The 15,603-nt window shown below is 41.1% G+C and overlaps 1 protein-coding gene across 2 annotated transcripts in view; it reads left to right on the top strand.

Moving 5' to 3' along the window:
- RRAGB (Ras related GTP binding B) overlaps positions 1-15,603 on the top strand; it is a 47,724-nt gene that overhangs the window by 16,769 nt on the left and 15,352 nt on the right. For both annotated transcript variants that reach the window (XM_055438679.2, XM_055438678.2), the window contains one exon: positions 14,238-14,460. In XM_055438679.2, coding sequence (XP_055294654.1) covers positions 14,238-14,460 — 223 coding nt within the window. The remainder of the gene's footprint in view (positions 1-14,237; positions 14,461-15,603) is intronic.

Below are 15,603 nucleotides of genomic sequence, written 5' to 3'. Positions count from 1 at the left end.
CACAGTATTTGGTGGCTATGTTAAAAGCCTTCATAGGACATATCTTTTTTTCTTTCCTTCTTTATTTATATAGTTGTTTCATTTTTGTTTTTTTTTTAAGATTTAATTTTGGTGAGGTAACATTGGTTTTTACCATCATATAGATTTCACGTGTACAACATTGTATTTCTGCTTCTGTATACCCTACAGCATGCTCACAACCCAAAATAAAATTTCTATACATACAATTTACCGCCTTTATCCTTGCCACCCACCTCTTGCCCCTTTCGTTCCAATAACCACTACTGTGTTTTCTATATCTATATGTTTGGTTTTTTTTAGTTTGATCTGTAAATTTATTATTTTTTATATGATGATTAAGATCATGAGAAACCTGTATGCAGGTCAGGAAGCTACAGTTAGAACTGGACATGGAACAGCAGACTGGTTCCACATAGGAAAAGGATTACATCAAGGTTGTATATTGCCACCCTGCTTATTTAACTTATATGCAGAGTACATCATGAGGAACGCTGGGCTGGAAGAAGCACAAGCTGGAATCAAGATTGCCTGGACAAATATCAATAACCTCAGATATGCAGATGACACCACCCTTATGGCAGAAAGTGAAGAGGAACTAAAAAGCCTCTTGATGAAAGTGAAAGAGGAGAGTGAAAAGGTTGGTTTGAAGCTCAACATTTAGAAAACAAAGATCATGGCATCTGGTCCCAACACTTCAAGGGAAATAGATGGGGAAACAGTGGAAACTGTGTCAAACTTTTTTTGGGGGGGCTCCAAAATCACTGCAGTTGCTGATTGCAGCCATGAAATTAAAAGACGCTTACTCCTTGGAAGGAAAGCTATGATCAACCTAGATAGTTTATTAAAAAGCAGAGACATTACTTTGCAAACAAAGGTCCGTCTAGTCAAGGCTATGGTTTTTCCAGTGGTCATGTGTGGATGTGAGAGTTCAACTGTGAAGAAAGTGGTGCTGGAGAAGACTCTTGAGAGTCTGTTGTACTGCAAAGAGATCCAACCAGTCCATTCTAAAGGAGATCGATCCTGGGTGTTCATTGGAAGGACTTATGCTAAAGCTGAAACTCCAATACTTTGGCTACGTCATGCAAAGAGTTGACTCCTTGGAAAAGACTCTGATGCTGGGAAGGATTGGGGGCATGGGAGGCGACGGGGATGACAGAGAATGAGATGGCTGGATGGCATCACTGACTCGATGGACATGAGTTTGAGCGAACTCCGGGAGTTGGTGATGGACAGGGAGGTCTGGCATGCTGTGATTCATGGGGTCGCAACGATTCGGTCACGACTGAGCGACTGAACTGAACTGAACTGAACTGAAGATCATATGGTATTTGTCCATCTGAGTTATTTCACTTAAAATAATATCCTCAAGATCCTTCCATGTTGTTGCATATGTCAAGTTTTCATTTTTTTTATGGGTGAATAGTAGTCCATTGTATATAGATATGACATCTTTTTTATCCATTCATCTGTTGATCGACACTTAGGTGGTTTCCATATCTTATCTATTACAAATAATGCCACAGTGAACATAGGGGTGCGTGTATCTTTTCAAGTTAGTGTTTTCATATTCTTTGAATCAATATCCAGAAGTGGGATATCTGGTAGTTTTAGTCTTGATTTTTTGAGGACTCTCCATGTTTCTTCCTTTATTGTGAAAATCCACAATAAAGGACAGAAACAGTAAGGACCTAACAGAAGGAGAAGAGAAGAAGAAGAGGTGACAAGAACAAAGAAATATAAAAGAAAGATCCTGAGAGCCCCTTGGAAAGCAAGAAGGTCAAGACAGTCATTCCTAAAGGAAATCAACCTGAATATTCATTGAAGAGACTGATGCTGAAGCTGAAGCTCCAATACTTTGGCCACATGATACAAAGAGTCAATTCATTGAAAAGGCCTTGATGCTGGGAAAGATGGTTGGATAGCATCACCAAATCAACAGACATGAATTTGAGCAAACTCCAGGAGATAGTGCAGGACAGAGGAGCTTCTTGTGCTACAGTCCATGGAGTCGCAAAGAATCTGACAAAACTTGGCAACTGAAAAACAGCAACAAAATATTTCTTCCATACTGGATGCACCAATTTCAGTTCAGTTCAGTTCAGTTCAGTCGCTCAGTCGTGTCCGACTCTCTGCGACCCCATGAATCACAGCACGCCAGGCCTTCCTGTCTATCACCAACTCCCGGAGTTCACACAAACTCATGTCCACAGAGTCGGTGATGCCATCCAGCCATCTCATTCTCTGTTGTACCCTTCTCCTCCCACCCCCAACTTTTCCCAGCATCAGAGTCTTTTCCAGTGAGTCAACTCGTCGCATGAGGTGGCCAAAGTATTGCAGTTTAAGCTTTAGCATCAGTCCTTCCAATGAATACCCAGGATTGATCTCCTTTAGAATGGACTGGTTGGATCTCCTTGCAGTACAAAGGACTCTCGAGAGCCTTCTCCAACACCAGAGTTCAAAAACATCAATTCTTCAGCGATCAGCTTTCTTCACAGTCCAACTCTCACATCCATACATGACCACGGGAAAAAACATAGCCTTGACTAGACGGACCTTTGTTGGCAAAGTAATGTCTCTGCTTTTTAATATACTATCTAGGTTGGTCATAAATTTCCTTCCAAGGAGTAAGCGTCTTTTAATTTCATGGCTGCAATCAGCATCCAAAGTGATTTTGGAGCCCACAAAAATAAAGTCTGACACTGTTTCCACTGTTTCCCCATCTATTTCCCATGAAGTGATGGGACCGGATGCCATGATTTTAGTTTTCTGAATATTGAGCTTCAAGCCAACTTTTCACTCTCCTCTTTCACTTTCATCAAGAGGCTTTTAAGTTCCTCTTCACTTTCTGCCATAAGGGTAGTGTCATCTGCATATCTGAGGTTATTGATATTTCTCCCGGAAATCTTGATTCCAGCTTGTGCGTCTTCCAGCCCAGCGTTCCTCATGATGTACTCTGCATATAAGTTAAATAAGCAAGGTGACAATATACAGCCTTGACGCACTCCTTTTCCTATTTGGAACCAGTCTGTTGTTCCATGTCCAGTTCTGACTGTTGCTTCCTGACCTGCATACAGGTTTCTCAAGAGGCAGGTCAGGTGGTCTGGGATTCCCATGTCTTTCAGAATTTTCCACAGTTCATTGTGATCCACACAGTCAAAGGCTTTGGAATAGTCAATGAAGCAGACATAGATGTTTTTCTGGAACTCTCTTCCTTTCTCCATGATCCAGCGGTTGTTGTCAATTTGATCTCTGGTTTCTCTGCCTTTTCTAAAACCTGCTTGAACATCTGGGAGTTCACGGTTCACTTATTGCTGAAGCCTGGCTTGGAGAATTTTGAGCATAACTTTACTAGCGTGTGAGATGAGTTCAATTGTGCGGGAATTTGAGCATTCTTTGGCATTCCCTTTCTTTGGGATTGGAATGAAGACTGACCTTTTCCAGTCCTGTGGCCACGGCTGAGTTTTCCAAATTTGCTGGCATATTGAGCGCAGCACTTTCACAGCATCATCTTTCAAGATTTGAAATAGCTCAAGTGGAATTCCATCACCTACACTACCTTTCTTCGTAGTGATGCTTTCTAAGGCCCACTTGACTTCACATTCCAAGATGTCTGGCTCTAGGTCAGTGATCACATTATCGTGACTATCTTGGTCGTGAAGATCTTTTTTGTACAGTTCTTCTGTGTATTCTTGCCACCTCTTCTTAATATCTTCTGCTTCTGTTAGGTCCAGACCATTTCTGTCCTTTATCGAGCCCATCTTTGCATGAAATGTTCCCTTGGAATCTCTAATTTTCTTGAAGAGATCTCTTGTGTTTCCCATTCTGTTGCTTTCCTCTATTTCTTTGCACTGATCGCTGAGGAAGGCTTTCTTATCTCTCCTTGCTATTCTTTGAAACTCTGCATTCAAATGCTTATATCTTTCCTTTTCTCCTTTGCTTTTCACTTCTCTTCTTTTCACAGCTATTTGTAAGGCCTCCTCAGACAGCCTTTTAGCTTTTTTTGCATTTCTTTTCCATGGGGATGGTCTTGGTCCCTGTCTCATGTACAATGTCACGAACCTCCGTGCAGAGTTCATCAGGCACTCTATCTATCAGATCTAGTCCCTTAAGTCTATTTTGCACTTCCACTGTATAATCATAAGGGATTTGATTTAGGTCATATCTGAATGGTCTAGTGGTTTTCCCTACTTTCTTCAATTTAAGTCTGAATTTGGGAATAAGGAGTTCATGATCTGAGCCACAGTCAGCTCCTGGTCTTGTTTTAGCTAACTGTATAGAGCTTCTCCATCTTTGGCTGCAAAGAATATAATCAATCTGATTTCAGTGTTGACCATCTGGTGATGTCCATGAGTAGAGTCTTCTCTTGTGTTGTTGGAAGAGGGTGTTTGCTATGACCAGTGTGTTCTCTTGACAAAACTGTATTAGCCTTTGCCCTGCTTCATTCCGTGCTCCAAGACCAAATTTGCCTGTTTCTCCAGGTGTTTCTTGACTTCTCATTTTTGCATTCCATTCCACTATAATGAAAAGGACATTGTTTTGGGGTGTTAGTTCTAAAAAGTCTTGTAGGTCTTCATAGAACCGTTCATCTTCAGCTTCTTCAGCATTACTGGTTGGGGCATAGGCCTGGATTACTCTAATATTGAATGGTTTGCCTTGGAAACGAACAGAAATCATTCTGTCATTTTTAAGATTGCATTCAAGTACTGCATTTCAGACTCTTTTGTTGACCATGATAGCCACTCCATTTCTTCTAAGGGATTCCTGCCCACAGTAGTACATATAATGGTCATCTGAGTTAAATTCACCCATTCCAGTCCATTTTAATTCACTGATTCCTAGAATGTCTATGTTCACTCTTGCCATCTCCTGTTTGACCACTTCCAATTTGCCTTGATTCATGGATCTAACATTCCAGGTTCCTATGCAATATTGCACCTCTTTGCGTGTCTGCGCCGCCGGGGCCGGCGTCTCTCGCGTCGCGTCTGCGCCGCCGGGGCCGGCGTCTCTCGCGTCGCGTCTGCGCCGCCGGGGCCGGCGTCTCTCGCGTCGCGTCTGCGCCGCCGGGGCCGGCGTCTCTCGCGTCGCGTCTGCGCCGCCGGGAGCTACCCCACGCCTGAGGCCAGGGCCGGCGGCCGAGAGGAGCTACCCCACGTCCAACAGGCGGTGGCTGCGCGGGCGCAGGAGGGCCGAGAGGAGCTACTCCGCGTTCAAGGTCAGGAGGGGGGGCCTTGAGGAGATACACCTCGTCCAAGGTAAGGTACAGCAGCTGCACTTTGCTGGAGCGGCTGTGAAGAGATTTTCCACGACCAAGGTAAGGGAAACCGAAATAAGACGGTAGGTATTGCTAGGGGGCACCAGAGGGCAGACAAACTGAAATCATTATCACAGGAAACTAGCTGATCTAATCACATGGACCACAGCCGAATGTGGTCCCCTGGAGAAGGGAATGGCAAACCACTTCAGTATACTTGCCTTGAGAACCCCGTGAACAGTAACAAAGGGCAAAATGATAGGATACTGAATGAGGAATTCCCCAGGTCGGTAGGTGCCCAGTATGCTACTGGAGCTCAGTGGAGAAATAACTATAGAAGGAATAAAGGGATGGAGCAAAAGCAAAACCAATACCCAGTTGTGGATGTGACCAATGATAGAAACAAGGTCCGGTGCTGTAAAGAGCAATATTGCATAGGAACCTGGAATGTTAGGTCCATGAATCAAGGCAAATTGGAAGTGGTCAAACAGGAGATGGCAAGAGTGAATGTCGACATTCTAGGAATCAGTGAACTAAAATGGACTGGAATGGGTGAATTTAACTCGGATGACCATTATATCTACTACTGTGGGCAGGAATCCCTTAGAAGAAATGGAGTAGCCATCATGGTCAACAAAAGAGTCCGAAATGCAGTACTTGGATGCAATCTTAAAAATGACAGGATGATTTCTGTTCGTTTCCAAGGCAAACCATTCAATATTACAGTAATCCAGGCCTATGCCCCAACCAGTAATGCTGAAGAAGCCGAAGTTAATCGGTTCTATGAAGACCTACAAGACCTTTTAGAACTAACACCCAAAAAAGATGTCCTTTTCATTCTAGGGGACTGGAATGCAAAAGTAGGAAGTCAAGAAACACCTGGAGTAACTGGCAAATTTGGCCTTGGAGCACGGAATGAAGCAGGGCAAAGGCTAATAGAGTTTTGTCAAGAGAATGCACTGGTCATAGCAAACACCCTCTTCCAACAACACAAGAGAAGACTCTACACATGGACATCACCAGATGGTCAACACCGAAATCAGATTGATTATATTCTTTGCAACCAAAGATGGAGAAGCTGTATACAGTTAGCGAAAACAAGACCAGGAGCTGACTGTGGCTCAGATCATGAACTCCTTATTGCGAAGTTCAGACTTAAATTGAAGAAAGTAGGGAAAACCACTAGACCATTCAGATATGACCTCAATCAAATCCCTTATGATTATGCAGTGGAAGTGAGAAATAGATTTAAGGGACTAGATCTGATTGATAGAGTGCCTGATGAACTCTGCACGGAGGTTCGTGACATTGTACAGGAGACAGGGACCAAGACCATCCCCATGGAAAAGAAATGCAAAAGAGCGAAATGGCTGTCTGAGGAGGCCTTACAAATAGCTGTAAAAAGAAGAGAGGCGAAAAGCAAAGGAGAAAAGGAAAGATATAAGCATCTGAATGCAGAGTTCCAAAGAATAGCAAGGAGAGATAAGAAAGCCTTCCTCAGTGATCAATGCAAAGAAATAGAGGAAAACAACAGAATAGGAAAAACAAGAGACCTCTTCAAGAAAATTAGAGATTCCAAGGGAACTTTTCATGCAAAGATGGGCTCGATAAAGGACAGAAATGGTATGGACCTAACAGAAACAGAAGATATTAAGAAGAGGTGGCAGGAATACACAGAAGAACTGTACAAAAAAGATCTTCACGACCAAGATAGTCACGATAATGTGATCACTGACCTAGAGCCAGACATCTTGGAATGTGAAGTCAAGTGGGCCTTAGAAAGCATCACTACGAACAAAGCTAGTGGTGGTGATGGAATTCCAGTTGAGCTATTTCAAGTCTTGAAAGATGATGCTGTGAAAGTGCTGCACTCAATATGCCAGCAGATTTGGAAAACTCAGCAGTGGCCACAGGACTGGAAAAGGTCAGTCTTCATTCCAATCCCAAAGAAAGGCAATGCCAAAGAATGCTCAAACTACCGCACAATTGCACTCATCTCACACGCTAGTAAAGTCATGCTCAAAATTCTCCAAGCCAGGCTTCAGCAGTATGTAAACCGTGAACTCCCAGATGTTCAAGCAGGTTTTAGAAAAGGCAGAGGCACCAGAGATCAAATTGCCAACATCCGCTGGATCATGGAGAAAGCAAGAGAGTTTCAGAAAAACATCTATTTCTGCTTCATTGACTATGCCAAAGCCTTTGACTGTGTGGATCACAATAAACTGTGGAACATTCTGAAAGAGATGGGAATCCCAGACCACCTGACCTGCCTCTTGAGAAACCTGTATGCAGGTCAGGAAGCAACAGTTAGAACCGGTCATGGAACAACAGACTGGTTCCAAATAGGAAAAGGAGTGCGTCAAGGTTGTATATTGTCACCTTGCTTATTTAACTTATATGCAGAGTACATCATGAGGAACGCTGGGCTGGAAGAAGCACAAGCTGGAATCAAGATTGCTGGGAGAAATATCAATAACCTCAGATATGCAGATGACACTACCCTTATGGCAGAAAGTGAAGAGGAACTCAAAAGCCTCTTGATGAAATTGAAAGAGGAGAGTGAAAAGGTTGGCTTGAAGCTCAACATTCAGAAAACAAAGATCATGGCATCTGGTCCCATCACTTCATGGGAAATAGATGGAAAAACAGTGGAAACAGTGTCAGACTTTGTTTTTTTGGGCTCCAAAATCACTGCAGATGCTGATTGCAGCCATGAAATTAAAAGACGCTTGCTCCTTGGAAGGAAAGTTATGACCAACCTTGATAGTATATTAAAAAGCAGAGACATTACTTTGCCAACCAAGGTCCGTCTAGTCAAGGCAATGGTTTTTCCCGTGGTCATGTATGGATGTGAGAGTTGGACTGTGAAGAAAGCTGATCGCCGAAGAATCGATGCTTTTGAACTGTGGTGTTGGAGAAGACTCTTGAGAGTCCCTTATACTGCAAGGAGATCCAACCAGTCCATTCTAAAGGAGATCAATCCTGGATGTTCATTGGAGGGACTGATGCTAAAGCTGAAACTCCAATACTTTGGCAACCTCATGCGACGAGTTGACTCACTGGAAAAGACTCTGATGCTGGGAAAGGTTGGGGGCGGGAGGAGAAGGGGACGACGGAGAATGAGATGGCTGGATGGCATCACCGACTCTGTGGACATGAGTTTGAGTGTACTCCGGGAGTTGGTGATGGACAGGGAGGCCTGGCGTGCTGTGATTCATGGGGTCGTGGAGAGTCGGACACGACTGAGCGACTGAACTGAACTGAACTGATGCAATATTGCTCTTTACAGCACCAGACCTTGCTTCTATCACCGGTCACATCCACAACTGGGTATTCGTTTTGCTTTTGCTCCATCCCTTCATTCCTTCTAGAGTTACTTCTCCACTGATCTCCAGTAGCATACTGGGCACCTACCGACCTGGGGAATTCCTCATTCAGTATCCTATCATTTTGCCCTTTAATATTGTTCATGGGGTTCTCAAGGCAAGTATACTGAAGTGGTTTGCCATTCCCTTCTCCAGTGGACCACATTCGGCTGTAGTCCATGTGATCAGATCGACTAGTTTCCTGTGATTGTGATTTCAGTGTGTCTGCCCTCTGATGCTCCCTCCCAATACCTACCGTGTTAATTGAGTTTCTCTTACCCTGGGCTTGGGATATCTCTTCACAGCTGCTCAAGAACGCGCAGCCACTGCACCTTACCTTGGATGAGGGGTATCTCCTCAAGGCCGTCCCTCCTTACCTTGAACATGGAGTAGCTCCCTCGGCCCTCCTGAGCCCGTGCAGCCACCGCCTATTGGACGTGGGTTAGCTCCTCTCGGCCGCCGGCCCTGGCCTCAAGCGTGGGGTAGCTCCTCACGGCCGCGCCTCTTTGCGTGGTCGGTTGCGCCGGGGCCAGCGTATCTCACGTCTGCGCTTCCCACAAAGAGCTTGCAAAGTTTTCCCCTTTTCCACTTGTTATTTGTGCACGTGTTATTCCTGCCTTTTTGTTAATAGCCAATGTAACAGGCCTTAGATTATTACTATGGTTTACATTTTCCTAGTAATCAGTGCAGAGAAATCTATGGCACCCCACTCCAGTACTCTTGCCTGGAAAATCCCATGGATGGAGGAACCTGGTAGGCTGCAGTCCATGGGGTCGCGAAGAGTCAGACACGACTGAGCGACTTCACTTTCACTTTTCACTTTCATGCATTGGAGAAGGAAATGGCAACCCACTCCAGTTTTCTTGCCTGGAGTATCCCAGGGAGGGGGTATCCTGGTGGGCTGCCATCTATGAGGTCGCACAGAGTTGGACACGACTGAAGCAACTTAGCAGGAGCTGCAGTAGTAATCAGTGACATTGAACATCTTTTCATGCTCCTGTTAACCATTTGTATACCTTTGGAAAAATGTCTATTCAGCTGCTCTGCCCATTTTTTAATCAGATTGTTTTGTTGTTGTTGATGATGATCAGTTTATATGAATTCTTTATATATTTTGGATATTAGCACCTTATCAGATGTATGATTTGAATGTCTTTTCCCATTTAGTAGGTTGTCTGTTTGTTCTGTTGTTGGTTTCTTTTGCTGTGGAGAAGCGTTTTAGTTTGTTGTAGTTCCATTTGTTTATTTTTATTTCTGTTTCCCTTGCCTATGGAGACATATCTAGAAAGATATTGCTAAGACTGATGTCAAATACCATACTGCCTAGGTTTTCTTCTAGGAGTTTTATGGCTTCAAATACTGTGTTAAGGTCTTTAAACCATTTTCCATTTTCAGTTAATTTTTCTCTATGGTATGAGATTCGTCTAGTTTCATCTCATTTCTGTATGGTGTGAGATTGGTCTAGTTTCTTTTTTATTGGATATTGTTCTTCATTTTTTCCAACACCATTTATTGAAGAGACTGTACTTTGTACATTGCATATTCTTTGCTTCTTTGCCATAAATTAATTTCTGTATATGCATAGAGTTCTAGACTCTCGTTCTGCTCCTTGATCTGTATCTATTTTTCTGCTAATACCATGCAGTTTTGATTACTGTGGCTTTGTAGTATTTTGAAATCAGGGAGTGTTATATCTCCAGCTTTGTTCTTTTATTCAGAATTACTCTCACTATTTGGGTCTTTTGTAATTCCATACAAATGTTCAGTTCAGTTCAGTTCAGCCGCTCAGTCGTGTACGACTCTCCGTGACCCCATGAATCACAGCACGCCATGCCTCCCTGTCCATCACCAACTCCCGGAGTACACTCAAACTCATGTCCACAGAGTCGGTGATGCCATCCAGCCATCTCATTCTCCGTCGTCCCCTTCTCCTCCCGCCCCCAACCTTTCCCAGCATCAGAGTCTTTTCCAGTGAGTCAATTCGTCGTTAGGATTATTCTATTTCTATAAAAATGTTCTTGTAATTTTAATAGGCATTATATTCATTTTGTATATTGTTTTGCATTATAGAAACATTTTAACAATATTCTAATCCAAGAGCACACCATATCTTCCCATTTATTTTTTCTTCAGTTCTTTTTAATCAGCAATTTATAGATTTCAATGTACAGTTTTTTTACCTCCTTGGTTAAATTTACTTTTAGATATCTTATTCTTTTTGTCATAGTTATAAATGAGATTGTTTACTTAATCTCTCTATCTCATTATTAGTGTATAGAAACACAACAGATTTTTGTATATTGATTTTGTATCCTTCAACTTTACTGTATTTGTTTATTTATTTATTTTTTGTTGGAGACTTTAGGATTTTATATAAAATCATGTCATCTACAAATCAGTTTTACTTCTTCCTTTCCAATTTGGATATCTTTTATTTCCTTTTCTTGCCTAATTGCTCTGGCTAGGATTTCCAATACTATGTTGATGGTGGACATTCTTGTCTTGTTCCAGATTTTACAGAAAAGCTTTCAATTTTTCACCAATGAGTATGATGTTAGCTGTGAGTTTATCATATACAGCCATTATTATGTTGAGGTACATTCCTTTTATACCTACTTAATTGAGTTTTATCATAAATGTATGTTGAATTTTGTCAAATGCTTTCTCTGAAGTTAATGAGGTAATCATATGATTTTTATACTTCATTTTATTAATGTAGTATATCACATGGATTGATTTTCAGGTGTTGAAACATCTATGTATCCCTAGAGTAAATCCCACTGATCATGGTGCATGATCCTTTTAATGTATTATATTTAGTTTGCTGTTATTTTGTTGACGATTTTTGCATCTATGTGCATCAGAGATACTGGTTTGTAATTTTCCTTTTGTGTGTGTTGGCTTTGTCTGATTTGGTATTAGGGTGATATTGGCTTCAAAAAGTGAGTTAGGAAGTGTTCCCTTCTCTTCAATTTGTTAGAGTAGTTTGAGAAGGATAATTATTAAATCTTCCTTGAATGTTTGGTAAAATTCATCTGAAGCCATCTGGTCCTGGACTTTTGTTTTTTGATAGTTTTTTGATTACTGTTTCAACTTCTGTACTAGTGGTCAGCCTATTCAAATTGTCTGTTTCTTCATGGTTCAGTCTTAGAAGGTTTTATGATTCTAATATTTTGTCCATTTCTTTCTAGGTTGTCCAATTTGTTGGAATATTCTCTTACAATCCATTTTAATTCTGTGGTGTGTTTTGTTATTCTCATCCTTTGTATTTTTATGGTATCTTTTGTTTCTGATTTTTTAATATGGGTCTTACTTTAAAACCTATCCAGCTGCTCTGTGTCTTTTCGTATAAATTCAGTTCACTTACATTTTGGGTGATCATTCCTGACCCACAGATCAAACCCACGTCTTCTGCATTGAAAGTGTATTCTTTACCACTGAGCCATTGAGGAAAACCTTTTATCACTTTATTTATGCCAAGTTTTGTATACTTTTGTCTTTTTGTTTCTGGTATAAGAACTCTGTTCAGCATCTCTCGTAAGGCAGCTCTAGTGTTGATAAACTCCCTCAGCTTTTATAAACTCTGCTGCCTTCTCCCTCTGGGATATCCACTATCCTAATGTTGCCCTACCTAAAGGAGTCAGATAGCTCTTATAGAATTTCCTCATTGTTTTGCATCTTAGATTTCTGTCTTCATACTTGCTAATTCTCTCTTTCATATGGTCTGCTTCATTTCCAGTGCTTTTTAATGCATTCTTCATCTCATTTATTATGAGTTTTCAGCTCCAGAATTTGTTTAGTTCTTTCTTAAAGTTTCAATCTTTTTGGCAAAGCATTTCTGTTTATTAGCTTTATTCCTAAGCTCATTGAAGTGCCTTTCTGAGTTTTTGTAGCTTGTTGAGTTTCTTCATGATAGCTATTTTAAATTCTCTATCAGTTAGATCACATTATTCTTTGACTTTATGTTTGATTTCTGGAGAATTGTCATTTTCTTTTTGTGGTGCAGTGTTACTGTGGTTTTTCCTGATGCTTCTTCTGACAGAGCATGTGATATGGAACCAGTTAGAAATTAGAGGTCTTTACTTTTTCCATAGGTGACACTTTAGCATAAGTTTTTGGTTTCTCTTACCTGAGCTATTTCTGTCAGAAGTGTGTCCCCTGCTCTTGTGCTCATTATCACTTCTTGTGTTTTCAGGTTCATTGGCACCTTGCTTCTGCCTGTTTAACTGGCAGAAGCTTCTTGGTATACCTGGATGGTGGTTCTTCCCTTGCTTCCAGTATCCTCTGAGTCATAGGCTCTCCCACTGCAGGGGGAAGGGGTAGTGGGAGCCAAGTTCATACCAGTACCTCTTCCCTATCTGATTTTCTAAGGTTCATAGGTTCTGCTGATATTGGGGAAGAACAGGGGGCTAGAGACTTAGGAACCTCAGTGACTGGAGACACAGGGCCCCAGCCCCCATTCCCGCTACTGTACAGTTACTTGTGTTCATGGCTGTCACTGCAGCCAGGAGGCTGGAGTTGTGTGCACTGCCTACCCTGCTGCTGCCAGGTTATATGGGTCTGTGGGCTTAGCTGCCCTGGTCAGAGGGTCAGAATTGCAGGTAATACTTTGACTGTTCCTTAGGTTCTGCATCCTTTATCTATTCCAGTCCATCCACCTTCAGAGGTGCAGGTGTGTGGAATTCTCTAGCATCCTGGTGTGTTGGGCAAAAACACCTTTGCTGAGTTGTGAATGTTTTACTGGTTGTAGATTAAAGGGTAGAGACAAAGGTAGCTTTTCATCCTACCATGTTGTTGATACCACTCCTTGATTTTTTTGTTGTTGTTGTTCAGGACAAAACACTACTGTTTTATTCGAGTAGCTGGTAATTGAGAATTTCTTGGAAAGCTGCATATAGCCGAAGAAGCAAAGAGCAAAATCTACTAAAAAGTTAACTTGGAGCCATTATCATATAGTTTAGACTGTTTGACTAGTTATTCATTCAGTAAATATTCACTGAAAAACTACTCTGTGGTAGTTTTCCTGTGCTAAGCTCTGTGCTAAAAGCTGGGAAACAATGTTGAGTAGTAATGGCCATAGTTCTTGCTTTCATGGAGCCTGCTGTCTAGGGAATTGAATGTCATTAATTAAAAACTCACACAAATATGTGTAATGTCACACTTGTGGTATTACAAATAAGACCAGTGTGTTGGTATAAGGGTCTGTGGTGACTGGATTTGCCCAAGTCAATGAGGGCAGGGATGGTTTCTGTGAGGAACTATGGATTATATTGAAATCCAGTGGAAAAAGTAGCCATTAATTAGGTGTAAAAGTATGAGACATGTGAGACAGAGTGAACAGCATGGTGGATAGACCATGGGCCTCTAGAACTATCAGAAGGTCAAATGTATTTGGAACACAAGGAGGGGGGCAACATGTGGTGCAAGGTGTGGCCTAATAAGTAAGAAAATGAGCCCATTCTGATTTATTATTATCATTTGCCTTTTAATTTGAAATGTTAGCATTATCTTTCACATTGATTAAGCCAACAAAAATGGATCATAAATGGGAGTGATTAAGTGATATTTGCATACTACCTAGATTTTCTTTTACCTCCTAGACAGGACACATTCATGGAAAATTATTTCACTAGCCAACGAGACAACATATTCCGAAATGTGGAGGTTTTGATTTATGTCTTTGATGTGGAAAGCCGTGAACTGGAAAAGGACATGCACTATTACCAATCATGCCTGGAGGCCATTCTGCAGAATTCTCCAGATGCCAAAATCTTTTGCTTGGTACACAAAATGGATCTAGTACAGGAGGATCAACGAGACCTGGTAAGTAGAAAGGGTGATGCACCAAATGATTGATGTGCTTTGTAAACTTCTTTTGTAGAGATATAGGTAAATTTATACCATTCATTTTTAGGGAAAAAAATCTCAGTATAGGCTTTCAAAATAAAGTTGATATCTATTTTTAAAAACACAAACAAATCTTCTCTGGTAAGGGAAAGATAATGTTCATTTAGCAAATAATGTTCCAAGTTAGGAAAGGATCCTAACCACGTGATATAACTAAGCAGCTTTATATATTTTTAAAATATATTTGCTGCCCTTGTTTTACTGTCCTTCAGAACACGCAGTTATTGTCAAGGCTAGAAGACCTACCAAGGTTGAGATGAAGAAAGGTCACAACTGTCTCTAGATTGACCTACGAAACTGGTATGCACCAATTCAAATGCCAATTACACAGTGTTAGGCACAATTTCAAGACCTCATAATTACACTGATATGGCATATTTATCTTATTTTCTACCATGGGAATTAGTACACAAAGATTAAACCAGAAAAGACACAGTAGAAAGGGCAAACTCCTAGCTAGCTATGATACCCCAGGACTGGCACGTCACAAATACAGTCCAGCTTTAGTGCTCAATATAAAATGAGAAGATTGGATTTTAAAATCTAAGCTGAAAGAGAAGATTCTCTATTTAGAAGAGTAAATAAAGTTGAAGAAAGCAGTTTCAAAATATACTGGTGATATAGAAGAATACGATTCCTCTTTGGGTTGGAACCTAGGAGTCTAAGGATCCTCTTTAGCTTAAGAATATTTTTTTTTTGGTAATAACTATGGTCAAGAATACTTTTTTCCATAATTAGTTATATGATTGCCTTCAGTGTTCCAGTATTTGCCTATGTTTTGTTGTTTCTGGGTTAACTTCCAGGTTTTCAGAAACAATTTGACAGTTCAGTATTTGACTCTGAAAAGGACTTTAGAGTGTCTGTCCTTTTAATTCCTTTTCCCTCTCACTAAGTATCAATTTTTTCTTAATTCAGCTGAAAATTCTGTATGTAGCTTGGCCTTGAGATTGTGAGGGTTTGTTAATTTAGGGTTTTCTGTTTTGTTTCCCTGGCCCAATTTACCACAGAAAGTCCTAGAGCATTCCAATGGATTTTTTAAATACTTATAATTTTTAGTGA

Source organism: Moschus berezovskii, chromosome X (genome assembly GCF_049115385.1).
Source record: "Moschus berezovskii isolate FMDL1 chromosome X, NW_MosBer_1.0, whole genome shotgun sequence".
Taxonomy (NCBI): domain Eukaryota; kingdom Metazoa; phylum Chordata; class Mammalia; order Artiodactyla; family Moschidae; genus Moschus; species Moschus berezovskii.
This window is presented reverse-complemented; position numbering and strand designations above follow the sequence as displayed.